The 26,289-nt window shown below is 42.3% G+C and overlaps 2 protein-coding genes across 2 annotated transcripts in view; one reads left to right on the top strand and one right to left on the bottom strand.

Moving 5' to 3' along the window:
- mms19 (MMS19 homolog, cytosolic iron-sulfur assembly component) overlaps positions 1-7,274 on the bottom strand; it is a 31,786-nt gene extending 24,512 nt beyond the window's left edge. Inside the window, exons 1-8 of the mRNA XM_080021790.1 lie at positions 7,163-7,274; positions 6,555-6,603; positions 6,020-6,120; positions 3,474-3,559; positions 2,884-2,958; positions 2,390-2,459; positions 2,055-2,183; positions 1,903-1,964 (exon numbers count right to left, since the gene is read on the bottom strand). Of these exons, the coding sequence (XP_079877916.1) occupies positions 1,903-1,964; positions 2,055-2,183; positions 2,390-2,459; positions 2,884-2,958; positions 3,474-3,559; positions 6,020-6,120; positions 6,555-6,603; positions 7,163-7,250 (660 nt within the window). The 5' untranslated portion in view covers positions 7,251-7,274. The remainder of the gene's footprint in view (positions 1-1,902; positions 1,965-2,054; positions 2,184-2,389; positions 2,460-2,883; positions 2,959-3,473; positions 3,560-6,019; positions 6,121-6,554; positions 6,604-7,162) is intronic.
- A 3,356-nt stretch (positions 7,275-10,630) lies between these two features.
- ubtd1b (ubiquitin domain containing 1b) lies at positions 10,631-25,808 on the top strand. Its single transcript, XM_080020856.1, has 4 exons — positions 10,631-10,939; positions 22,625-22,852; positions 23,964-24,121; positions 25,041-25,808. The coding sequence occupies exons 1-4, from the start codon at positions 10,852-10,854 to the stop codon at positions 25,329-25,331; spliced, it is 765 nt and encodes a 254-aa protein (XP_079876982.1). The 5' UTR covers positions 10,631-10,851; the 3' UTR covers positions 25,332-25,808.
- The last annotated feature ends 481 nt before the right edge of the window (positions 25,809-26,289 follow it).

Here is a 26,289-nt window from a genome sequence, read left to right as displayed (position 1 = left end):
ATATTAGCATATCATAAGTAGGGGTGTAACTCTCTTTCTCTCACTTTCCAAATCCACTCATGACAGTACCGGTGTTACCAGTAACAAGGGACATTTTACACTTTTGCCTTTGACACCAAATCCTCTGCCATCGTCTTGTGTAAACCTTAGGTCTAGAGCATTCTCTCTCTCTCTCTCCTTACTTTCATCCCGTGATAAGTGAAATCTGACTCAGCTAGACTGCTGAGGGAAAGGTAAAATGAAAAGCGGCTCCACTCTGGGGAAACAAATGGGCAGCGCCGTGATGACTCAGACTGTGATGTCACCAATCACATCACCCACTCACTGTCCAACCCCGAGCTGGCCCACGGTGACGTTGGTCAATCAAAGGGCTAAGGCACTAGCATTAGCTCTTGCATGGAATTACTATTGTTCCCTATGGGGGAACGGCAAAGAGAGCTAGCGATGGAGCCGGAGAACAAGTTACAGAGCAGGAAAACAACTTTGCTGCACCACAAACCCGCACTTTACAACAAAACCCCCGTACGCAGGACTTTAATGTGAGTGACTGAGAGAGGCAGGGCTATTTGGGGCAGCGGAAGTAGTGCACCGCCTGTTGTCAGTGTCCTCAGTCCCAAAGCAGCAGAAGCATGATTTCTCTGATCGCGGATATAAACTAAAGATATCGGGCAATATTAGCCTCAAAAATACTGGGAGAATCGCAAAACCGGCTTGTGATTTTGAGGTTCAAAATCAAATGATTTTCGATTTTGAATCAGAATTGTGACATCCCTAATCATAAGCATGTTCTTACATATATATCCACAAAAAAAAGAATTACCTCTTATCGGGATATATCAAAATAGGGCTGGGCTTAAATTCAATATTAACTTTTACTTTCAGAATCACAATGAAATTAAGATATTGCCAAATCTCAATTTCATTAGATATTTAATTATTTTGTATGACAAAATCAACACTGCACATTGGCCACTGTGAAGTATGGTGGGGGCAGCATCGTGTTATGGGAGCGGCAAGGACTGGAAATCTGGTCAGGATTGATGGGAAGATGAATGGTGTACAATACAGTCTGTAGGACGCACAACCCCAAAGCCCATTGGGAGAGCATCCAGAAAGACTGCCGACTGACTAGCACCCTGCTACTGCTCTGTGGCAGAGACGACGACTCCCCCCATAGTGTCACCGGCTGACATGTAAAAATAAATAGCCTTTTTTACCTGCAAAATGAAAACACCTACATTTGCCTCTATTTTGTGAAAAAATAAAAAATAAAAAATAAAATTGTACATCGTTACATTCGTCATATACATGACAAATATTTTCCATAATTCAAGCTTTCGTGTACATCTCCTAACTGTCTGCTGTGCTAGACATTCAAGTACAAAGCTAGCTTAGATTTGTAAAGCAGATACTGATCACCTATGCCAAGCTATAGTGACATGACAAAGCCAAACCTCATAACAGGAAACTGCTACCAAGCTAAATTGAAAAAGCCCAAAATCAGATATGTTGAAAGCAAGTTCTGTGCAATGTCTTCCGTATCTCAGGATGTGATCAGGAGGCAGCCAAATGTTAATGCCAGAACAGTCAGTTCAAATCTAATCTCGTCTCAATAGGTTTTTCTGTAGACAGGCTGTGGCTATGCTTTATACATCCTCCGCAAACAAAAACATTTCCTGTACAACTTTATCGTATTAACCTTATGAAAAAGGTTAGCCGACTGCAACAACGTCGCTATTGACGCTCTATGACGTAGGTGGATGAAAGCAGAAGTGGGGAAACAGTCACGGTGTTATTGTTTCCTGTTTGGGTCACAGAGGCCTGTGATGACAGTACCGTCTGCTACGCTATCAGGTTTCATCTGCTTTTCAGGTGGCAGCAGCTGAGTAAACAGGGACTTACGGGGCTGAAGTCAATTGGGAAATAGCAGGACGTCACCTCGAAGAGCTCCTCTGTAAATTTACCTGTGGAAAAAATGGATCAATGCCAAACAGAACAAAGGAGTGATCAAACTGTGCATGTGTAGAAGTGATAGGAGGTAGGTGAGTTCTGACCCATATCGTAGCCCTGGTGGACAATGTTCTTGGCAATCTGGAAGGCCAGCACAAGATTGCGAGGGTCCCTCTCGCCATCCATTGATTGGACAAAGCCAAAGACAAAATCTGCCCCCAGACCCTTCAGTTCTATTAAATGAAGATGGGAGAGAGATTAGTCTTGTTCTCTATGTTCATCTATTGTTCTAGATGTTAGCTGTCTCATTTTCAACCCCCTTACTGCTAGGTTCCAATAACAGAATTGTATCATGGTCGGTACAATTAAAATACATACCAAATATACAATTGTATCATATAGTTGAACTATGACATATAGTATTTTATTTTCTTCTTACCTGCCTCTCTGGAGTCCATTAGGTTTATGAGCATGTTGTAGACACAGGCTCGCTCTGCCAGCATTAGGGACTAATGGAAACAAGACCCAGATGATGAACACTTAACACCCCCGGTTTCATGGCTGAAAAGATTTTAGGGGGCACCTCAGAATGCACCCCCCCAGTCTTCTCTAAACATAAGGAGGGCGGGGGGGATAATGGACAATAATGGAGCGTTTACTCAAGCGATTACTCAAACTAAAATTTTGTGGTGGAGAATGTGGACATTTTCCAGTTTTCCTGTTCATATGTCATGTTTTACTTCATTTTCAATATTTCGGATGAATCGATACATTTATGTACCAATGAATTGAGCCATATTTCAGCAACTGAACTTTAAATCGATACACTATTACTACCTTATAAGAAAGAAAAAAATATCGAATTAAAAAATCAATTTTTATCCACATGTCACTAGTGGACATTATGCATTTAAATTGGCGCCTTTGGCTCACCTGCACATGGACGTCTTGGAACAGTGACTTCAGCATGGACACAGCAGAGCCAGGTGGCAACGTTGTACATTGCGTCTGGCAAAGAGGGGGGAGGAACGATGTTTTTACCCAGTTACTTGCTTAAAAAAATAAAATAAGATACATTCAATTCCAAAGTACACTAGAACCACACGAATGATGCAGATTAGGAAGAATCAAATGTTGGGTTGACTGGAACTTGAATGAATATGCATGAAAACTGTTCTGAAATCCATTTACATAGCATATTAAACAGAGATAAACAAATGTATTTAAATACAAAATTCAAGATACTCGTTAAAACCTTCTCAGCAACAAACACCTGAAAATCTGATAGAACTTAAAAGTAACTCACTAATTGTAGCTAGTTGTGTAATATGGCTCCCCCATAACATTTTCAATGTGCATTTGACCGGTTCAGTCATGTCCCAAGTCTAAGTGAGGTACGGATAGACAGGTTCTACTGTAAGAGATTGGTGATGATTCCGTTCATATAAAATGCATCACTTCCTGTAAACCGAAGATGAAGATGGAACATTTAACCGCTTCTGTCACATTGAAATGGCACTCACCAGTGCTTTCAAGCCTTGTAGAACATATGGTGTGATGACATAGTGGTCCTTCAGCCTGTTTTCATAGAAGCCAATGAGCACTTCAACTGTGAATTACATGTGGAGAAAAAAAAATACTGCTTAGACACCACATTCTATGTTGTAGGGCAGGTTTATTATTGTTATTTGTAATAAGTGTGTGGGATTTTTGGGGGTTTTTTTCGGGATGGGGGGAGGTGTGGCTTATTAGTCTGCCAAAAGGGCCTTGCCATAACAAAATTTGGGAGCCACAGTATAGGAATAGATGAAAAGTGGTACAATGAAAATTTGATCACACAAATACTTAAACTATTAGTTAAACTGCAATTTTTTTTTTTTGTGGATGAAGTTCTATTGCAGCACTGGATGATGACATTGACAGACTATGACATACTTCACTTCTCCATTTGACCTATAGGAAGAATGGTCATGTCCACATCTGGATCTTTCTTGTGAACATCTGTGAGAGTGAACATTGATACTGCCGCAGAAATTAAGACCATAAGAGCAACACATGGAATTCCGAAACAAATAAGTAGTTCATCCTGTGGCCTGGTTTAGCCTCAGCATGGGGGTCAGGCCTGATGGAAGCCATTTGGTGAAGGGACTTTTGTTTACATGTGCCTGGAACACTGGTCCATGTCCAACTAAAATAAATTTAAATCAAAAGTCCTATTTGATTTTCAAAATTATTTTTATTTTCTCTTACTTAGAAATACAGCTGGACATATTTGTAATGTAATTAGCCATGGCCACCTAAAAATCGGACATTGCCTTCGAACTTGAATGTGACGTCACAGGTGTGAGACAGGACAGAGCCAGTGCTGTAGTGAATGGTAACTTGGCAAGTAGAATAGATAAAAACATAGAGTGTTTTTATTTTAGATTTATTTCTGAGTTTCCTACTTGTATGAAACAAAAAATGTGAACAAAGTGGTCACATAGTGGTCACTGCGCCCTGCCTTTCTCTCCCCCACTCCTTCTCCTCCTCCTCATGTTGCCTCTTGCACCCTTCCTTCCCCGAAATTGGAATCAAAAAGCTAAAAAATAATATTGTGTACTCTTTAGAAACAAGACCCGGAGAGACGCTTAGAAAAAGACAGCCATCATGCTTCTCAGGTGCTTGTGCAGTCACTGCCAGCCTATGGCCTCAGCCAAGTTATTTATTTTGATTTTATTGTTAAAGCTAGAGTACTTCGCCATTCTTATTAGTTATGAAACTAACTGACTGACCTGCTGACTGACTAGCATCCTGCTACTGCGCTGTGGCAGAGAGAATGACTCACACCTGTGACGTCACCAGCAAACTGTGGTGGAGAACTATGCAGTTCACCTGAGAGAGAAGTAATGTGAATAAATAACAGCTCTGGGACTTGCAAGAGGAATTTCTAGGTTTATAGTGACATACCATACTTAAATATTGTACATTCAATATATTACACACTATACTAAATTTTTGAAATAGCAACTGTTAAAACTTTGTTCCTGACATGATAGTTCCAAGCTGTTGGCCTGATACTGCATAACATATCATCATCAAATTTGCAAAACATTTATCGCACATTGCATATATTGCACATTTCTATTTTGGACAGCCCTAGTATGCAAAATCAAAATTTGCAAGTTAAGACATTGTATGGGAAAAAAAATATTTTTCTTTCCCTGTGCTTTGACACAAGCAAATATGACTTGCAGTGTTGGGGAATGTACTCTGAAAATGTAGTAACCGAAGCTAGCAATTACTCAACACCAAAAAGAGTTAAGCAAAAAAAAAGCCATCAGTACAGAAAAAGTAGTTTACTGAACTAAAAAGCTACTTAAAAAAGGTACAACTACTGTACACTGAAGCCATTACATGAAAAGAAAAAAAACAAAAAAAAACAAAAAAAAACAACCAACATACTATACTTTAAATCTTAAACTCAAATTGTCAAAAAATGACTGCAAAGACATTTTATTGCGCAAGAACAATTTATTGTGGAAAGACAACGCCAGAAATGGGCCACAAGGTACTTACTTGTGGACACAGACACACAGGGTCTACATTTCTGACAAAATACTGTGGATGTGCGTGCCTTGCACATCCACATGCAATTGACAGGAACTCGAGGGGCTTTATTTACCCATCCATCTATCCATATTTTAATGTTGCTTTAATGTTGTTTAATGTAGCAGCAAAACAATTTAAAACACCTATTCTTTAATTAATATGAAGCCCTATTTTTCCTGCTGGGGCTGGGCAAATGAAACAAGTAGAATTGACTCACGCTACCTCAATCTTTTAAGGAAATATGCAAATAAATAAATAAATAAATAAATAAATAAATAAATAAATAAATAAATAAATAAATAAGACAGTTAAAATCCACATGCAACTGGAAATTGTAGTTAAACCATTAGTTCTGTTATACCTTTGCTTCTCCCCAACAATGATTGTTTGACTTAATTTAGCTGCCTAGACATTAAGGGTACAAGGACTAATGGGAGAGGAAAAGAAACACATGCAGAGAACGACAGAGGGGGCCTACCTTCTCTCTCAGAAAGGTCTCCATAGCACTCCTGGAGGACTTGGGATAGCAACTGGACCCCCCGAGCTCGTGTTTGAGGCTGGGAACTGGTTAAACTCAGTCTATAAAGAGAACACAATGAGGACAGATCGCCTACTTGACTAGCACAATTGTTCATACAATTACAGAATAGACAGAACTACTTTGTTAATGATACTCAAGGACTGGTACGTTTGTAAATCTGGAATCAATGGCATTACTGCAAATTATGTCCAAAACACTTGACTACTATTTAACCATAGGAAATTCAGTAATAGGTAGACGTGCATTATCACACCATTTTAAACTTAAACAATGAGAGCTGCACAAAATCAATGAAATAGACAGTTTGCGATGGCTGATCGCAATTATTCGCATAACAAATAATTGCGTCACCTAAAATTTCCATTGCGAACAGCCGCAATGAACACAGTGACGCCAGTTTGTCATAGGTTGACATAGGCATTAAATGATAGCTGTTTTGGCAGGGATGGTGACACGGTGGTAGATAACTTACCCAAGTGCTTCCACTAACTGTAGTATTGTGAACTGCCGAGTCTTAACACCTGCAAAGGAAGGAATAATTAGGAGCTATGGCCATTAAGCTCCATGCCGAATTAAAACGATTATAACTGAGTTATTACTAACAAAGTTGAGTTAAGGTACAGGATATCAGAGCGTAAGAGTTGATACACGACATGACAAGATACGATTTAATATACAACGTGACAACATAGGAGTTAATATGTAACATGCCAACAGTTAATATATGTGCAGGACTGCTTGGGGTCATGGTCCCAGAGTGAATGACAGGACTGTCAAAACAAGATAACAGGTCAACAGGTCAACTCAAGTCACCTAACACTCAATTGCGACTCATCTGTAATGTCATATTAAAGTTGGACGTGTCTTGATTGGACCGTGCTTCATAATAAACAGGGTTATTCTTCATATGAATAAATAAAATAAAGAGCCGGTGGGTGTTGTAACATGCGGTTGGCTCGCACAGGATGTTCAAATGCTAACTTAGCTAGCAGTGAGTTAGCTAACAACAACGCAGCGACCCCCGCTAAGGCTTCGTTAAAATCAGGCCTCTCCGGAGAGGTGTGGTGAAAATCACGCTACCGATTGCCGTGTCACTAGACTTGCTGTCTTGCAGTCCCGAAATAAATTCCTCCACCAGAGACACCAACAGGGCACCGTCTGCGGCCATCGCGCCTGGGCTGCCTTCGCTTTCCGAGCGTGTGCACATGCGCAAAAAAAAAGTTTGTGGTGATGCAAGGCCGTGAACGATTCGTTCGAAGCGAATAGATGCCTCGGGGGGGGGGGGGTCCCACCGCAGTGAGTCGTTTGTTCGTTTCGTTCGGGCAAGCGGGAGAATCTTCGACTCGTAAACTAAAGATAAACTGAGTACTAAGTAAATAAATTGGGGGGGGGGGGGGGGGGGTGTTGGTCCAATTCATTATTTTGATGATGAATTACTTGTATTATTCAAACACAAATCCGTGCTTCACACAAACTGAATCAAATGAACGAAGAGTCAGACGAACGTAATGACTCGTCAAGAACTGAATCTCAACAAAGGGTCGAACCTTTCATAACTACTTTCTGTGCGCAAGCGCAAATAAAGAGAGAGAGGGGGAGAGAGAGAGAGAGAGAGAGAGAGAGAGACAGAGAGATTTTTTTGATTTTTAAAGCATCTTTATTTTAACATTTTCTCTAGTTCACAGTTACAGACAATACAACAAACACACTTGGTTCACTAACAGAGTCCTACACGTTAAAAACAGACTGGAAGCACAGGTCGTCCTCCACCAGGGAACAGATGGCGTCGTTAAAACACCACAGCTTGATGAAGACGTCCAGACTCTTCATCAGTCTGTGAAAGTTAAAATCAATCAGGACTCTGGCCCTGACCAGCGCTACAAACACTCTTCCTAAAACACTCTCCTTTCCCCTCAGTTTGTTCCTCCTCGTGAGGTAGATGGCCATCTTCGCTTCCCCTACTAGAAAATTAAGCAGTCGCCATTTCTCTGCGTTGGCCCTGTAGTATCTAGCCCCAAAAATAAAACAGTTTCTGGACCACTCCTCCTTGAAGAGCTTAAAACTTTCCTTTAAAAGACTAAAAAGCTCTAAGAGTCTGTCGCACTCTGCAAAACAGTGAAACACGGACTCTGGCAGTTTGCAGAATGGACATTCATTTGCGACCGTGGGATTAAAAACAGAAACAAAGCTGTTGACAGCTATGGCTCCATGTAGGACCCTCCATTGGAGGTCCCCCGTCCTTTTCTTGGAGGGAGCTTTGTAAAAACTCCTCCAACACGGCTCCTCCTGTCCCCCCATCTGGAGCCGTCCCCTCCAGACAGTGTCCTGCCGCCCCTCCAGTCCCTTCCTATTTAAAACGACCACACACTCTTTGTAAAAAGCCTTCCCGCTGGCTGTGTGCAGGTCCAGTTCTGCATAACGTGCCCTGTGCAGCAGCTTCCCGGAGGACCCCTCCCGGTTGGGGGTCAGGGTCATCTCCGGGAAGGGATCCTCCGAGTTTGGCTCCTCCGCGCCTTCGCCGTACTCCTTCAGCAGGGCCAGCTCCTCCTCCGTGAGCGTCTCCCTCCACCGCTTGAGCACCAGGTGTACGATCCTGGTGGACCTCACCCCCAGCCGCTCCGCCATGGCCTCGCCGTCCTGCAGGTCGCTCCCCGCCGCCGCCACCACCTGCCTCAGGGTCAGGACCCCCGCCTCCCTCAGGATGCTCCTCAGTCCTGGAGTGGCCCCGTCCTGCACATCCAGCCTGGCTCCTCCGATCACCGGCTCCTCCAGGAGCCAGTGGAGGGAATCTGCGGCCTCCCTTTTCCTGTTCTTAAATAACCCCCATGCTTTAAAAAGCTCCTGATAAAAACGGGGTAAGCCCGACTTGTTTAGAAGACTCGTGTCCATTAAAAACAACGAGCGGTCAAGTCCCATCCTCCCAGTCCTCTTTAAGACCAAGCCCGCCACGTCCTTCCAAACGTTAAAGTACCCCGTTAACAACTTCTGCACAAACTGTAACCTAAAAGTTGCCACTCTGCTTTTGATGTCCACCACACCGTGCCCCCCTTCCTCTTTAGGCAGAAAGACCCTTTCCTTCCTGACCCAGTGGAAATTCCGCCCCCAAAAGAAGTCTATCAGCTCGGCCTGTATCTTCCTAACTAGCAGGTCTGGTGGTTGGACACAGGCCACTCTGTGCCACAGCTGTGAGGCCACCAGGTTGTTAATAATGAGCGTCCTGCCCCTATAGGACAGCTGTGGCAGTGCCCACCTCCATTTTCTTAGCTTGCCCTGTATCTTTCCTAGCAGTCCTTCCCAATTCTTCCCCACCACACTTTCGCTCCCTAAAAACACTCCCAGATACTTAAACCCATCCCTTCGCCACCGTAAGCCTCCTGGCAGTTTTAAAAGTCCCCCCCTCCATCCGCCCACAGCCAGCGCTTCGCTTTTGCCCCAGTTGACTTTCGCTGCTGATAGCAGCCCAAAGTCCCTGACGATCCCCTCCAGTTTGCTGATTTCGTCCTGTTTCTTTATTAAGACAATGACGTCGTCCGCATAGGCTGATAGAATGTGGCTTCTCTCGAGACCGTTTAGAAACACACCCTCGATGTTCGTCCTTAATTGACACAGCAATGGTTCTATGGCCAGAGAGTACAACATCCCTGAGAGGGGGCAGCCCTGTCTCACCCCTCTACGCACTTTAAAAGGGCCGCTCAGCCCTCCATTAATCTTCAGTATACTCTCGATGTCCTGGTACAAAACCTGGATCATGGCTATCAGACCAGGGCTGAGGCCAAAAGCCTCCAGAGTTTTCCAGAGGTAAGAGAGAGAGAGAGAGAGAGAGAGAGAGAGAGAGAGAGAGAGACATTTTCATACGCAGTGAAGATTCAATAATGTTCAAATCATATTTTGAAAGCAGGAAAATAAGGTTTACAATACCGAATGCGCACGCGTTTATAGTCCTTGTGGTCCTAACGCATTTCCTTGAATTAAACAAACAAAAAACACAGAACACATGAATTTGTATCTCGAGAATGTGTTTACAACTAATGACGGAATTCAGAACTCGGGCAAACGTGTAAATAGACGGTAATTTAAGTCGGAATTCCAGGGCTGGCTCTCGGTCGACGGGTCCGAGTTTACCGAGCCTGACACCAGTGAAACGCACCATAACCGGTGAACAAGGCTCCATTTGCGTGGGTTTTTACTTGAGAGCACGTTCAACTTCTAAAACTACTCCGTCGGTTTAGCTCCTTCACACGTTTGGCAAACACGCAGGCATTTGGCTGCGGGCGTCGATGTTTTCCCGAACAAGAGGCCATGGAACACATTCAACTTGGAAGTGGGGGACGACCGACTCAGAGCCGGGATGAACGATTTCCGAGCCCCACAGGAACGCCGCATTAATAATTCATTGTCGTCATTACGGAAATCGTGACGTCAGAGAATCTGATACCTGCCCGTGGCACGCGCAGGCGTGAAAAGTTGAGCGTTAGCTAGCTAGCCAGCTTTAGCAACATATAATAGAGGAAGCGGGGGGGTGGGTGGGTTTAAAGAGGTTGAGGGGAAAAAAAGTAGAAACTTAAAATCTTGTGGAGACAGCGCATGAAGTTTGGCGAGGCACGCCGAGGGGATGGGAGAGACACACGCGTTGTCACGACGCCATGTGTTTCAAAGTGCCGGACCTCTGGAAATGTGACCGAGTGTGTGGAAAAGTTTGTGTGTACTGGCGTTAGCCCGGCTAGCTGGCCCTGTTAGCTAGCTTCTAACTGAACCCAAGCGCGATAACCATGGGAGGATGTGTCGGCAGGGAACGGGAGGACACACCGGGCCACAGAGCTTCCAGGAACGGCGGAAGGGCGCACCGAAAACGGGGAGGTAAAATTATGGCATGTCTTAAAGGGGTGATCCTTGACGTTATTTTCTATTAAAAAAAAAATCCCATATGTATTACTTTGTTTAGCTGGCACGTCATAATCAGTTGTATTTGCATTCTGCATATGGTCCTTGTGGTGTTCCTGTTGTTGGTGGCGGGGTCCGCCTTTCCCGGCGAGAAGGCAAAGATCAGGGCACACGCGAGAAGTGGAAGGCACCGACGGCGAATTAGATAAAGCCATCGCAGATAATGGTGGTCGCTAAAATGTCGATATGGATAAACATTTGCAAAAACATTTTTTTTTTAAACTAAGTAATGAAATGATCGCACCCTCGGATGAAAAAACTGCCTTCACTGCCAAAAGTGTGTGGGGGGGCGGGGGACCCAAAACAAATCAATCCGAAGAAGGCATTTTTTTTTTTTTGGAGAAAACAAAGTACGAGGGAAACGGTTGCACTTTTGAATGGAATTGTGGTTCTTATATCTACCTAACATAAACACTTTTAGGGATTGTCACTTTAAAGGGAAGTCTAGCCTCCAAACTTTGGCTCAGGCAGTTACGAGAAGTCTATTGGAAAAGCCGTGCGATGTGTCATGGTTTAGGCTTGTCAGCCAGTTTTATTGGATTCCAAATACACCAGCGCTATTCAACGACTTTCCTATCAGGGCCTGTTTATCGGGGGGATTAAGATTGCTTTATTTAATCAACACACAAAAGTCAATGCATACATTTATTTTTTTACCTTATAGTGTGCTGTGATTGACCATGATATGCTGGAGGAACGCCACAAGTAAAGTAAAATTCAAAACACGTGGCATTACTGTGGCAGATGGAAACAGCATTGAATAGCCTGTTAAAATATTATGAAGTGATATTAACTACTACTACTAACCTCTTTTCACTAATACTGGTTCTGTTATAAGTAGGGCTGCACAAAAAAAAATCAATACAGCTGAGTATTGCAATATTTTCTTTCCACAACACTGTATACTTTATCCAGCCCCTCGTATTGATACATTATTCATGCCTTAAACTGATTTAAAATTAGGTGTAGGTCGATCACACAGTAGTCATAATTGGATGCGTATCCGTAGAATGTAACAGAAGAAACAGAAATTGCCTTCAAAATGAAGTAAAAGGAGCTAGTTGCTTTAATTGGGGGGGGTGTAAGTGTATCTTATTTTTGCCAGAGGCCAATGCTGGTAGTTCAAATTACGTTGTACTGATTCTACCTGTGTCTTCTACATATATTAAAATGCAATTGGCAAACAAAAATCTGCTCGGGTTTGGTGGTTTGGCCGTCAACCCTCACCTTATGTTGTCGTGGCACGGTAGCAGACAGCCACATGTTGTAATGATCCATCCAATGAGTAATTTCATAGAGCACCACGTTCCTCCATCCATGTTTGTTTACACTCGTTACCACATGCAGGTAACATAAAGCACAGTGACATAAAATATTGCTGTAAAGCAGTTCTGCCACTGATTTGCGACATAGCTTAGGGGCGGGACCTTATGTGTAGCTGTCCTGTGGAAGATTTTCTCTCTGGGTCAGGCCTTCCCGGGACCCTGCTGGTTTGTCAGCTGAGATCGTGCATGAGTGCAGAGAAATAAGTCAAAGTATGACTTCTGAAAGCTTTAGGTAAATTTTAATAACAACTGGGCACCTTAGTGTACAGTCCGGCACAGGTGCAAGATAGAAGACATGCCCTGACTGTCTCCTTGTTATACAGGAACAGGGAAGAGTGCCTTGGAGTAGATATGCCTTAACTGGGAACAGAAAGGAGTGTTTCTGGATGTCTCAAAACCTATGCACCTGCCAATTAAAAGTTTGTGTGGAGACGAAGGAGTATCACATTGTCTTATCTCTACACTCAAATAGGAGAAAAAAGAGACTGTGTGGTGTGGCCTCATGCACGCCGGGGAATTATAGACACAGCAAGGACTAACTATACAGAAATATACAGGGGAAACCATGATCAGTGGGTTATACAAGTGAGAATTAGATATGAAGATATCTCCTTCATTCCTATCACCTTAGTGTGTTCGGATCACGCAATGTATTTGTTATTGACGTACGGAAGATATACCCAATGAGACCAAATGATAACAAAATCTCACTGATATGAACTCAAAATGATTCAACGACAATTGTAATAGGCCGGGCTGTCGGGGAGGTGCCGAGGCTACATTTTGTATGACCATTATTATCTGACATTTTGACCGGCAAGTTTATAATTTATCTTTTTTTTTTTTTTCGTTTTTGTTGTTTTGTTTTTTTAAATACAAATTTTACAAAGCAAAAAAATGGTGGTTAACAGAAACCCTGATCAAGCAAGTGCAGTATAGCGTAACACTCTTTAACACAGAAGTTGCATAGTGCAAGAACAGGAGTTGGGGGGGGGGGGGGGGGGGGGCAGTATTACCAGTCAGTGTACCATCAAAATGATTTAGAAGCTGTTATTTTAAGGGGGAAAAATTACATAGTGTTGCTTTAACAAGACACCACGCAGATAAAATTAATTGCGCAACAACTTCATCCAAAACCTGTAGACCCAAGGCAAACTACACTGGATAGTTACCTCCAAGATTCCATCTACCCCAGATGATTACGGAGCCGGTGATGCTTGTTATTTGTAGAACTCTGCGCCTGTAGAGCGTAGTAGAAAACCCTGGCTTTAGTCATATGGTACTGTAAACACTAAGGAGTTGTGGTCCCGACTCGCCGAAACATGACGGATATAGCTGTGCCCGGGATTTACGAAGAGGTGAAGAAAACTGTTAAAACCTCTCTTAGCTCTGCAGAGAGAGGATGGACGGATGGACATCAAGAACCACCAAATCGTATGTTATGATTACGTCCCAGTCCCACCATATGTCTGAGGAATGGGAACTGATTTTCGCATGTTTTTCAGACAAGCAACGCACAAGCACCGTACTGGTAGTAACAGAGTTACAGAGTTACTGAAAACCGCACTGGAGGTATGGGACATAAAAGGGAAGGACCCAGCCATCGTAACAGACACCGCGTCAAACATGACCACCGCAGCTAGCCCAGATGTTGCATTTGAAATGTTTTGCGCACACCCTCAATTTGGCTTCACAGCGTGCACTGAAGCTCCCAACAGTCGCACGCTTGCCAGGAAGAGTCAGACGCTTAACCAGCTTTTTGAGACGCATCGCTACCGTCAGCCACCTACTGCGACAAATACAAAAGCTACAGCTGCCCGAACACAAACTGATGACTGACATTGTTGCCAGATGGAACAGCACTTATGACAAGCTACAGGCTGCAGTGATTCCTGGAGCAGCAGCCAGCCATCTGCAGCCCTCCTCTCAGGTGAGGTGGGGAAGACTGAGAAGGACGACTGTACCCTCAGCAAGTCAGACATAACATCTGCTGAAGAAATTATCATGGCTATGAAGCCCATGAAGGTAGCTACACTTATGTCAGAGAAGAACTGTCGGTTGTGTCACCACTCTATACCTCGCTGATCCATGATCCACAAGAGCCCCAGTGGTTCTACCATGACAAAGGAAATCAAATCTGCGATATGCCTGGATCGTTAGAAGTTACTTGGACCAGAAGGAGACTCTTTGGGTCCTCAGCTACGAATCCAAGGTTTAAGGCTCTGCCTTTCCTGTCTGGGGATGAACTCCAGAGCATCTACAGTATGTTAGTCATTGCAGAAGCTGCAAGGAGTGGGAGCCAGTAGCTATTTCAGGTAAGCTATGCCATTTAACATTCGACTGCTTTGTCAAAACTTATCAATACAATATTTGAAAAAATATCCATTCACATTGTCACATAGAAACATGGGGAAACAACCAATCCAAAGAATTGGAGTAAAAGTTTAAAAACATGAATTCTAAAATTTAAAAGTTTAAAAAGCATAAATACTGGCAAATGATAGTAAAACATTTATATTGCATGAAAACATTGAATATTTAATGTTGGCCTATTGAATTGTCACTTATTTTATTTGGGCTTATTTACTGATTCACAAATTCATATAGAATCAAAAGCTAATTTGGTGTATTGCTGTTTTTCAGCATAGAGACTGGACTGGAGTGTAGACAGAGGCATATGTGGCTGTTGTGCCGGAGGAGGGCAATCAAGGTCCTGTGCAATAGGACATCTCTGCAACCCCATCCAAGAGATCAAGGGATTCTTGCACTCTAGCTGACCTATTTGGTCAAACAAATGGTACAGTGAGACCTGGTGCTGCAAAGAAAACCACACAGGACCAGATGGAGGAGGAGATGACAAAATACAAAGAGGCAGCTCCCATGCCACTGGCAGCCAATCCGCTGGACGGAACAGCAGAGCGAGTATCCACTTGTTGTTCCACTTTGCTTGTATCCCAGGCACGAGTGTCTCCTCAGAGTCTTCTCTACCACAGGGGATAAAGTCACAGCACAGAGGAGTGCACTTACCTTAGACCATGTTGATCAAATTCTGTTCCTGAACAAAAGCCTGGAGACAAAGTTGGCCTGCTCTTGTATCCATGTGTCGGAGAGTCTGTTCAGTGTTCACTTCAGACAGGCCTAAAGTTACTCAAAGCTAAAGATATGCTAGACAGATCAGATAGGCCTTAAACTACAGTAAACATGTTACATGTAGGCTTGCAATATGTCTTAAGTTTATTTACAGCATACTATTTCAGTTTTATGAATTTTGTTCATAAGAATACTTAATATGCACGTTATATGGTGTTGTGGCTTCTACATTTCAGTTTAGTGTGCATTGTGCAAATACTGTTCTCATAAATTGGAATGGAAATTTTAAATTAAATAGTGTTGACTCAATTTGTCAGTAAGTTATATTTTCAGTTCGATTTTAAACATTTTGGGAAAGTAAGTATTATATTGCAATGTATTGTGACACGAATTGTATCGTGATATGTATTGTATTGTGAGGTCCTTGCCAATACCTAGCCCTTGTTACTACTGACCACTCAAGTAATTTCATAATAAATTAATTCTGTTCAACTTATCACCAATGCTGTCAGCCATATATAAATCTAGAAACCAGTTTTGTTTATTTGTCTTCCAAGCATCCAATCGGTGACTCAGATTGCACTTATTGGACCAGAAAGAGTTGCAAAGTTTGTCTCATAAGAAGTAGGAGCGTAATCCACAGACACTGAGGAACAAGTGTTTATTTTTATTATTATTATTATTATTATTATTCTTTCATATGTATGAAGCTTGACTCACGTTACACATTTTGTTGTCTTTTTGAGGGAATTCTTTGCTAGTTAACAGTGAGACAGGTGGGTTTTTTATTTATTTATTTATTTGGGGGGGGGGGGTGTGGATGAGACATGTCCAAAATCTTAACAGATAGGTTTGTAACTTTTCAACCCAGGCCTTATCAGAATGTTAGTTACCATCATTCATAACTGGTCATAGCTTAACTTTGCTGAATGCGGTACTATTGAGAAATGTACCACTAAAAATACAGTAATCCACATGTGACTAATGTGAGTTTACAATTTTCAACCAGGAGATTCAACATTTTTTAAAGGCTTTTCTTTATGTCCCAATTTGACTCCACTTAATCACAGTAAGAAGCTGCCGCAGAGCTTGCCAATAGTTTGTCAATCGTAATGTGTTCAGTGAGGTTGTGCTTTGAACAGTTATAAATGATGGGAGCCAGCATTTTAATAAGGCTTAGCTAGAAAAATATTGAAGCTATCCTTTTAAAAAAAGTTTGTCCCGAACCTATCCTCCACCATCCCAATATGCTGAACCTTATGCTTTTCAACCCAATGATTTGCGATCTCGCTCTAGCCTAAAATATCACTACTGGACAGCAGAGCCTTATTGGATTAAACAAAATGTATATGGGTTTATTAACAACAGACATTGTTTGGATGTTTCAGATGTTACCAACTCACTGCCATGTTATTTATTCTCCAAAAGCTACTTTGATTCAGCTCCATTAGTTGCTGTACCTTTTCTCCAGGTGAGTCTGATGAAGATAAAAATTGGCTCACTGCCACCTTTTCTCTTTTATGTCCTGCTTTGATTACAATAGAACAATAGAATATCTAAAGTGCGATAAAACAACATTTGTCCTCTGCGTTTGATCCATCCTATACCAGTAGTGGGCAGCCGCAGTGCAGGGGCCAACTCCAGGCCAGCTCTTTTGCCAGTGCCTTGGTCAGGGGCACCAACAGGGAGTATTAACCCTAACATACATGTGCCACTTAAGCACTCACTCCGAGCAAATGCAATATTTACAAAGGACAAAAACGGATGGCAAAGCCACTATAAGGTCAACATGACAGGTCACCACCAAAACATTACGATTTGCTGAAATGAATAGTCTCCATGTCATTTTGCTGAGCTCTTATGTCATGGCAGTGTGGATTGACTCGGCAGTTTGAAGAAATTCTGCCGGTGCACTGAAGATTTCTACACTCTGTTGGCGATGGGAACAGAAATGTCTCATTGCTGTGTTATTTGTTATTCCTTAACCAGCATTGCTGAGAAAACTTAACAACCTTCAGTTTGAAGTAAAGTCAAGTTTGGGCAAACCTCCCCTTTTTGTATCAAGGTACTGGATGCTCTCCCCTGCACCCTTTCTGCAAGTGAACACAATTCTTTAAGCAGGGATGATTTCCGACAGCTGTTCCTTCAGTTTACGGCAGACATCTTTTTTTGTGTTTGATTTAAACCGTGTGTTGTTGTTTCTTCTGTTTTGTAATCCCTACGATACACTAGAAGACTTTGAAAAGACTTTTAAAGACAAGACCCCCTAAAGTATTCAGCCCTCTCACATCTAAATACAATGCGTCATAATTAGCGGTCGGCCAATGAATCGGGTGGATATTTGGCATTTTGAGATAATCAGCATCGCCCGATGCCTGCACTCACGGGGCTGATAAACAAAAAATGTATGCAGACTAGAAGTGTTGTCAAATATATCAATTGTTCTATACATATCGATTTAGAATATTTGAAATACTAATTTTATGCACTATCGACATACTGTACCGGTAGCAGCTGGTTCATACAAACCCATCACTTATTTGTTAACATGTGAAAAGTAATTAAGGACAAATGGAGAGGGAAATAAATTTATTTAATTTGTATATTATTTTACTCAATTTCCTTTTTCAAAAAATCTAGAAATTCTCAGGCATCTCAAGTCGGAATTCCGAGTTCAATCTCGAAAGGTTATTTTGACTTTATTCTCGAAATTTGTACTTTAAACTCGAAATTCCGAGTTGATTCTCGAAACACATTGGTATTTATTTTATTTCTATGGCCCTAATACTCTTCCTTACAAGAGAGGCAAGTCACGACTTGTCTTACTGCACGGCCCAGCAGTTCAACCACCAGATATTCTACAGGGCCTAGATGCACCCAACCTGTTATGTCTGATGTCCTTTTGAATTCCACAGCTCAAATACAGTGTCAGGTTAATTTGGTAGCTGGTGTTTCTTTGTTTTTTTGGGGGGGAGGGGGTTTGGTCAATTGAGTTGGCTACAAGGAAGTTTGTTGTTGTTATGGGACTCTGTGTGTTCAGTCCAGTGTTGGACAGTCCAGTTGGTGTGCTTCAGCATGCAGCAAGTTTCAGTGTCTGTGGGGTTTGTTTGCTGATTTTCATTTTTATTTTTTATTTTATGTTTTTCACAAATAAGTTGTTGGGTTGTATGAGGTACAGTGGAGGTGCAGCGGACTTTATTTCTAGTAGCAAAAGGCGGAGGTCACCGGTTTGGAGATGTGATAAGATGCCACTTGTAGGGCCTTGGGTTGTGTTTTATGTACAGTATGTTTTCATGATTTTCAAGGAGATTGCAGCCGAAACAGCGTGGGCTGTTGTAGGTATTGCAAAAGTTAAGTCATAGAATCTAGTGCTTGCGACTCTGCTGCATGCTCAGGGGATGGACAATGACATACTTTTGATAATGAATTTATGAATTTATGTATGTATGTAACAGACCCAGAGTCTGAGAACAGAGAATACACCCTGGATATATTTGCATTGTGGGAAGAGAGAGACATATGTTGTGAGACAAGTGTGCAGCGCAAAGACAACTATATGTACATTTATGTTTCTGTAACGGCTACATCCACTTAAACAGCTACTTGGACCTTAAGGCTCCACATGATTGTCTTTTTTTATAATGTTCAGAAATGCAGTATGCAAGTATGAGAGCAACTTTTTCAATTGTTTTTTCTATTGAACGCTGCACTTCATAAACACAATGACTCATCCTTGAATCATGTTGGGATGTCGTTAACAGGCCCCTTGTGACAAAAACGCCCAGCTATTGCCTCATTTGTCTGCGTAACAATGTGGTTAGTTTTGATATGGCCCTGCCAGACACACTGTAACCTAAATACACTAATTTATTTTGTTTTGTGTCAGTGGAAATATTTCACTAAACCTTCTGCCTTCATTTGCCAGTTAAATGTTGTTTCTTCTCAGAAATTGAATGTGACACTGGGTCACGCATACCTTTTTTATGTAATTATTTTTTTCTCCTTGATACAATGCCACTTTTGAAATGAAGTAATTGCTGTTTGGATTGAGATTTAAGGTGAAGTGTAGGCGGGAAGTATTTCAATTTCTCACTTCAAAATCAGTATGCCTATGTCTGGTGCTAAAGTAACAAAGATTTTCCCAAATAGTTTACCTTACTTCCTCTTCCTTATAGGAAGAGAATGGTATGTGTGGGATCCTCTTGACTATACCCTTTCTTTGAACATTTTTAGTGTTCATAAACTTGGAATTACCACCTTGGTTTTACTTGCTGCTATTTACTATATTTACATTTACGGGGGACGGTAGCTCAGGAGGTAGAGCTGGTGGTCTAGTGATCTAAAGGTTGCTGGTTGGATCCCAGGCTCCTCCTGCTAGCATGCTGTAGTGTCCTTGAGCAAGACACTCAACCCCTCATTGCTCCTGATGGCTGCGTCCATCGGTGTTTGAATAATTGTAAGTCGCTTTGGATAAAAGCGTCTGCTAAATGTAATGTAATGTAATACAATGCTGGTTCCTCCATACTGTATATACTAGAGAAGAGTTTTAATACCGTGTTGAGGACTCCAGTGAACAAACCATTTATCAGAATATATTATGAAGCCCAGATACACATTAAACTGGAGATTAACTGTTGGGATGCGTTAAAGCGCTTGTCTGCACTTGTTTGATACAAACGCTGCGTACTGTGTTGTGTAAATATATCCGGTGGCTATTGGTTTAGAGTCTTGAGTGCCAGGTCATTATTTACCTTTATTGATGGAGATGGCAAAATTTGGAGATTAAAGCAATATCCACCTAAACGGTGCAGGTTGACCTTGTTGAGGAGCTGTTTGGATGGTATGGTGAAGGAGGTTAAGACAGGACACACACAAACTAATCAACCATCTGCACTCCATCAATATCTATGGAAACTTACCCATGGAGAGCAAAAAGACTACTGTTCTGCTCCACCGCCCACAAACTATCAGTGAACTTTCACATGCGAGGGCGAAATAATGGCAATTTCTACTAATGTATGTTCACTTAACTCTTTTATCAACCATCTCCCTGAAACAAGGTAACGAAAGATTATATTGACAGATCTTACTGGTGCTTCTTCAGCTGGCTAAGGAAGGTGATTACAATGCACCGCCATCAACAAAAACAGTTTAGTGAAAATGTTTGAAGTATGAATGCCAAATGTCCAAAATAGTTGAGATTTTATTGCAATAAACACATACCATATATATCATGAAGACAGCATATTGTTAATTGTTATTGTTAATATGGAAAAGATTGCCTCTTGGGCATTACCCATTACGCTTACCTCACTACCACTTTGTTTTCTCTTGAAGCTTAATTTCTGATCAATTTCATACCATTAAGTGATCCATAAATGTCTCTTTGTTTCAACTCGTGATTTTCTATATTTAATTGTTAATCATACATTCATAACAGACGTCTGGAGGTAATGGAACATCATTTTCAAATTGGTGGTGTTCTTGATGGCAGGGGCTGCCTTCTTTTCCCCAATCGGAATACTTTTTATCATTTTGAGTTGTTCTTTTCACATTAAAATGAGCCTTTAGCCCTACATGGTCTACAGTTGAATCTCACAACTGCTCAACTCTATTCCTTTAACCGGTAGGGATGCACTGAATGTTTGCCATGGAAATGCTCATCCAAAAGAGTATATTTGGCTGAATAAGATTAAACAGTGTATATTTTAGCCAAACATGTGATGCTGGTTTTGTTTTATTTGGTCCAACCCGATTTGTTTGCTATAATGAAACAGGAATTTCCTTTCCTGATATTTTCATGTGTCCACGAGTACTGCAAGAGTCGGATGGTAGGATCGAACCTGAATATTGATTCTAAAACACAGTGAAAATGCATTCCATCCCTTGTCCTTTAGTCTAAGCACTATTCACACATTAAACTGGAGATTAACTGTTGGGATGCGTTAAAGCGCTTGTCTGCACTTGTTTGATACAAACGCTGCGTACTGTGTTGTGTAAATATATCCGGTGGCTATTGGTTTAGAGTCTGCATTGGATAAACATTTAAGTTAACGAAGAAGGTTTTAAACAGTTGATCTAAAAACGTATGCATATTGCCCAAACTTATTTTTCCCCCGGTTGCCACCCCAGGGAACTGTAAGGTGCGAGTTGAATCAGAAGTCAGAGGTGAAATATTTTGCATCCATGAGAAAGCCCTACTTAAGTTCAACGATGCACTTTATTAATCAGGACGACCAGACGCAAAGTCACTGATGGGGGGGAATTATTTTGGGGTATTATGTGAATGCAATAGTGTCATGGGGATTCAACCAGCGTATTAAACTGCACCACCCCCAAACCATGGTCATTAACTGATTAAATATCAAGATATTTTTAGGTTTAAAAAAAAAAAAAAAGAAAAAGTATTTTAGCATTAAAATGTTTTTATTTAATTTTTTGTAAATATTGTTCAGGCCTTATTTATGTGACGTTGTGCGACTGCACCTACTATTGCTTTCATTCAGGCTGCGGCCACTAATCCTACACCACCTTGCCTCTTCCAAACTCCTCCTTTAAAGCCTTCTGCACTATAAATAATTTGTTTGGAGGAAAGGCGACCCTTTGGATTTGAACAGGGTATCTTCCTCTTGCTCCTCCTCTGTTTTGCTCTCATTTCTTTCCCATTGCAATTAGGGTCATACTTATATGTACATACTCCTTGTACAGTACAAACAACAAAACAAGATATAACCAGAATAACTTCCACAATATTATCATGGCATTTGTGAGTTTAGTTGGGTATTAGTGGCCTGTATCGCTATGACAGCAATGAATGTGTAGTAGAGCGGGGTTTCGCCCTGGTAATCCTAGGCTAGGCTAACCCAAGGCTAGCTACCATGAAACGGGCTTTGCCCAGCATAGCCTGTTTCATGGTAGCCAGCCTGCTCTGCGCTCTGATCCAGCCTGTCAGTCGGTGAAATGGAAAAATGCCAGTGCACAGCCCTTGGTTTCAAATGGTAAAAAATTGTTCACAACTTAGTTTTGTGCGCCGTCACCCCCAACACATTTAGACTGCACAGCAAAGAGAACAATAGCCAACGTGTCCTTGAAGCCTCGACTTCAATTCTTGTAAGAAGGCAAAAATAGCAATCTTTTACCCCCCAACCCCCAGGGTCTAACTTGTCTCTGTCGGTCTCCCGATTAGGTCGGAACGAGCCCCTGAAAAAGGACCGTCCCAAGTGGAAGAGCGACTACCCTATGACAGAAGGCCAGCTGCGCAGCAAGCGGGACGAGTTTTGGGACACAGCCCCGGCGTTCGAGGGCCGCAAGGAGATTTGGGACGCCCTCAAGGCCGCAGCCGTGGCGTTGGAGTGCAACGACCACGAGCTTGCCCAGGCTATAGTGGACGGAGCCAGCATCACACTGCCGCACGGTGAGGATCTGAGATGCAAATTCAAAGACATTACCACAATCTGATTAATGGTCATCAACAAAGTGTCGATTAATTGACATAAAATAAATTTTTACTCCCCAACTGTTTCTAGCTTGTTGCCCTCACAATGCATTGTGGGGTACGGTTGCCAGCTTAGTGTGTTGTATTTGCATACAATGATATTTCACCGAATGTGGTATGTCGTCCTGGTACCGTTCAAATGCTATCTTATTTTGGACTTGAGTTGCGGCCCGCTGAGAAAGTAAATATAAAGGCTAATTGAAATGGTGAAACGATGTTTGAACTCACCACGTAACACATGTGTAGTCTTATACATCTTCCTTATTGTTTAGTTTGACTCTTATTGGCAATGAATGGACAGTTGTCTAGTTGTGAGAAACCAAGAAGAGGACAGCAATAGTCCAAAACCCAAAACGCAGACTTTCACAATCTGGATAGTAAATCGATGCCGTGCAATGTTTACATTCTCAACAGGCCCACACTGTAGGTAGGAGAGAAATTGAAAAGTGAAGAATCGTTATTTTTCTGTATTGCCATCTTTCAAGTTTCCATTGTGACTTCTTAAATCATAAGTGAAAACGACAGTCAAGAAAGGGATAAAAAATAAAAATAAAAAATACAATGAGATAAAAAATAACATATGTACACCTATATCCACAAAAGTTAACAGGGAATAGCACTTGTGCAGCTGACTTCAGGGGCCTGTTACACTTCAGTAAGTAAACACTAATTTGGCGGACAAAATAATATGCTAGTATGGCATTTTGGATTCAAGTCTGTTCGGACAAGATCTTCCTTTCAACTGATATTTTTTGCCCATTTCAAAGTAGATCCATCACTACTTTCTCCTCCCGTGAGTCTTCTGCTGTGGAGGGAAGGGAAACAGATTAAATGGGACTTGGTCCAATCTGTGACTTCCGAGGCTCTCCTGAGATCCACGTAAAGGCGTCATTATCATTTACGCCTTCTCATGAAATACGCCTGAAAAACCAAAGATTGGCCTCAGCTGTGAGGTGTGTAGCTTTCCTTCTCCCCCGTGTATCGTTTGGCTCGTCAACCTCGCTGCCCTCTGTTGTCGCGCTCCTCCCAGGTACGCTGACGGAGTGCTATGACGAGCTGGGAAACAGATACCAGCTGCCCGTGTACTGCCTGGCCCCACCCATCAACCTCATATCAGAGCGCAGCGACGAGGACCCCAGCGACAGCCCTGAGCCCCCCACAGCACCCAAAAAGGAATTTCAGCTCAAGGTGATCCAGTTTCGGTGCTACCTTTTTGCGTATAGACTCCTAACTTTATTCCCGATGAGGTGCTGGGTGTCCCTGTTGTCATTGGGCCAGAAAATGTTTAACCTAAAATCTACAACAGTGGTCTTAACCAGAGGTCCGGAGGTCCTGCCACCGCCACCTTTTTTTTTTTTTTTTTTTTTTTTTAATGTCAAAAATATATTTGAAAATTTTAAAATACCCTATTTCAGATTTTGTGAAATCTTTATTATATTTGTGAAAACAAGAAACAGGTGGATTTCACTGTGTTTTGGGGAGGTAGTGTAAGTTATTTAGAATATTCTATGGTGTTCAGTTAAATGGATGGTGAATATGCTGAACCATGACCACGTTCTAATCCACTTGGTGGGTTAGTTCAGACTCGGCAGACGCTGGGCAGTCAAAGTACAAATCCCAATTAATGCAGAGTTTGTAAAGTCAACACATGGGATTTTAATATGACCTTACACAAAGCTAATATGATGCATAGAGACCTTGGAAAATGTTTTGGGATCACCTGTATGATCTTGATATCATTGCTTGTATCCTCACATATCATCATCCTTATATTGAAGAGACATCCTGTCCCCTCATCGTGTTTTTTGTTTGACTGGGAGTCATGGTGGCCAAGCAACAGTTTGTTTTGAATGTAGCTGTATTTGAAACGCTCAGTATTCAATACTCAAAGGTGTTCAAGGAATAACAGGGTAATACTCTTTATTCCTAAGTATTACTTTCCCAGCATGGCGCTTGGTACGTTTGAGTTCGACACTCCTGCCACGTGTCGCAGAAGATGGATGATGACTAACTCTCCAAAAATCAAATCTCAATCAAAAGCATTTCTCTCATCGGACACCTGGATTTTTGTTCACCTGGTGAAGTCAATGATTTCCTCTCGCCCCAGGTGCGACTGTCCACGGGCAAGGACCTCCGCCTGAGCGCCAGCATGGCGGACGCCATCGGGCTGCTGAAGAAGCAGCTCCAGGCCCAGGAGGACATCGACGCCGCCCACCAGCGCTGGTTCTTCTCCGGCAAGCTGCTCACGGACAAGACACGCCTCCAGGATACCAAGATCCAGAGGGACTTTGTCATCCAGGTGATCGTCAACCCGCAGGCGTCTCTGTCCGCCTCGCCGGCCCATGCCCCCGCAGCTGCCAGCCCCTCGCCCACCAACAGCTCCGCGCTCTCCAACTGAGGAAGGAAATGCGCCCTCTGCCCCCCCCGGAAATTGTATGCTTTATAAGAACTCTATGCGTTATTAAACTCTGGAGTAGCTCTGGAGGTACGACACGCTTTTCAGTTAAGAATATGAGGGACGAACACTAACGTGTTCCTTTCTGCCTGGACTTGGCTTTACCGCTTCTCTGTAAGAGATGCTGCTACTTACCCCCTCACACACACACACACACACACACACACACACACACCATCCCCTCGCAAAACCACCTCCAGATCAAAGCGGGTCTTACCTGCGCGGAAACCAAACGCAGGGACTCATTACTGCCCATAACCCCGCTCTCTAAGGGAGAGGGGAAGAGAGAGAGAGATCTCCAATTGTTTCATTTTATTTTATTCCCCTCTTTCTTTTCTGGAGTCGATCTTTATTTTGCACTTTTTTTTGAAGATTCTTGCAAATCACTTTTGCTATAGATTGTGTGCCTTTTTTTTTTTTTATAGCGATAAAACGAAACACAAAAGATGAGTTCAGTGTCCCAGAAAATGCTTGTTTTACTGCTACGCCTTCTGCGTTTTGTTTTTTTAGATCCAGGACCTCCTAGATAACTGCTGCCTTCTTCATATGGATTTGTCTGCAAACCAATCAGTCTCAACCGACAAAAAGTGTAAGTGTGTCTGTGTGTGTGTTAGTCCAAAAGAGCTGCCAATTTGGTCCAATTAGTCCCCATCAAATAGAATCTTTCTCCACGGTCCACATGGATTCAGCTCCTTTTCATATTGCTGTACCTCATGGGTTTTTGCATTAAACCACTAATGAGCCTCCAGGTTCCTGTGCGTTAGGGGCTAGGGAAAAATGGTGTGTGTGTGTGTGTGTGTGTGTGTGTGTGTGTGTGTGTGTGTGTGTGTGTGCGCGTGTGCGTGCGTGCGCACACTACCAGGAACAAAGTCTTGGAACTATATCAATGAGAAATGTCATG

Source organism: Zeus faber (assembly GCF_960531495.2).
Source record: "Zeus faber genome assembly, chromosome: 20".
Taxonomy (NCBI): domain Eukaryota; kingdom Metazoa; phylum Chordata; class Actinopteri; order Zeiformes; family Zeidae; genus Zeus; species Zeus faber.
This window is presented reverse-complemented; position numbering and strand designations above follow the sequence as displayed.

Bases quoted from the DNA above. Each gene is read 5' to 3' on its own strand.
- ubtd1b (XM_080020856.1), top strand. From the start codon at position 10,852: ATGGGAGGATGTGTCGGCAGGGAACGGGAGGACACACCGGGCCACAGA. The intron at 10,940-22,624 runs GTAAAATTATGG...TCTCCCGATTAG, and splicing joins GGCGCACCGAAAACGGGGAG to GTCGGAACGAGCCCCTGAAA. The intron at 24,122-25,040 runs GTGATCCAGTTT...CTCTCGCCCCAG, and splicing joins AAAAGGAATTTCAGCTCAAG to GTGCGACTGTCCACGGGCAA.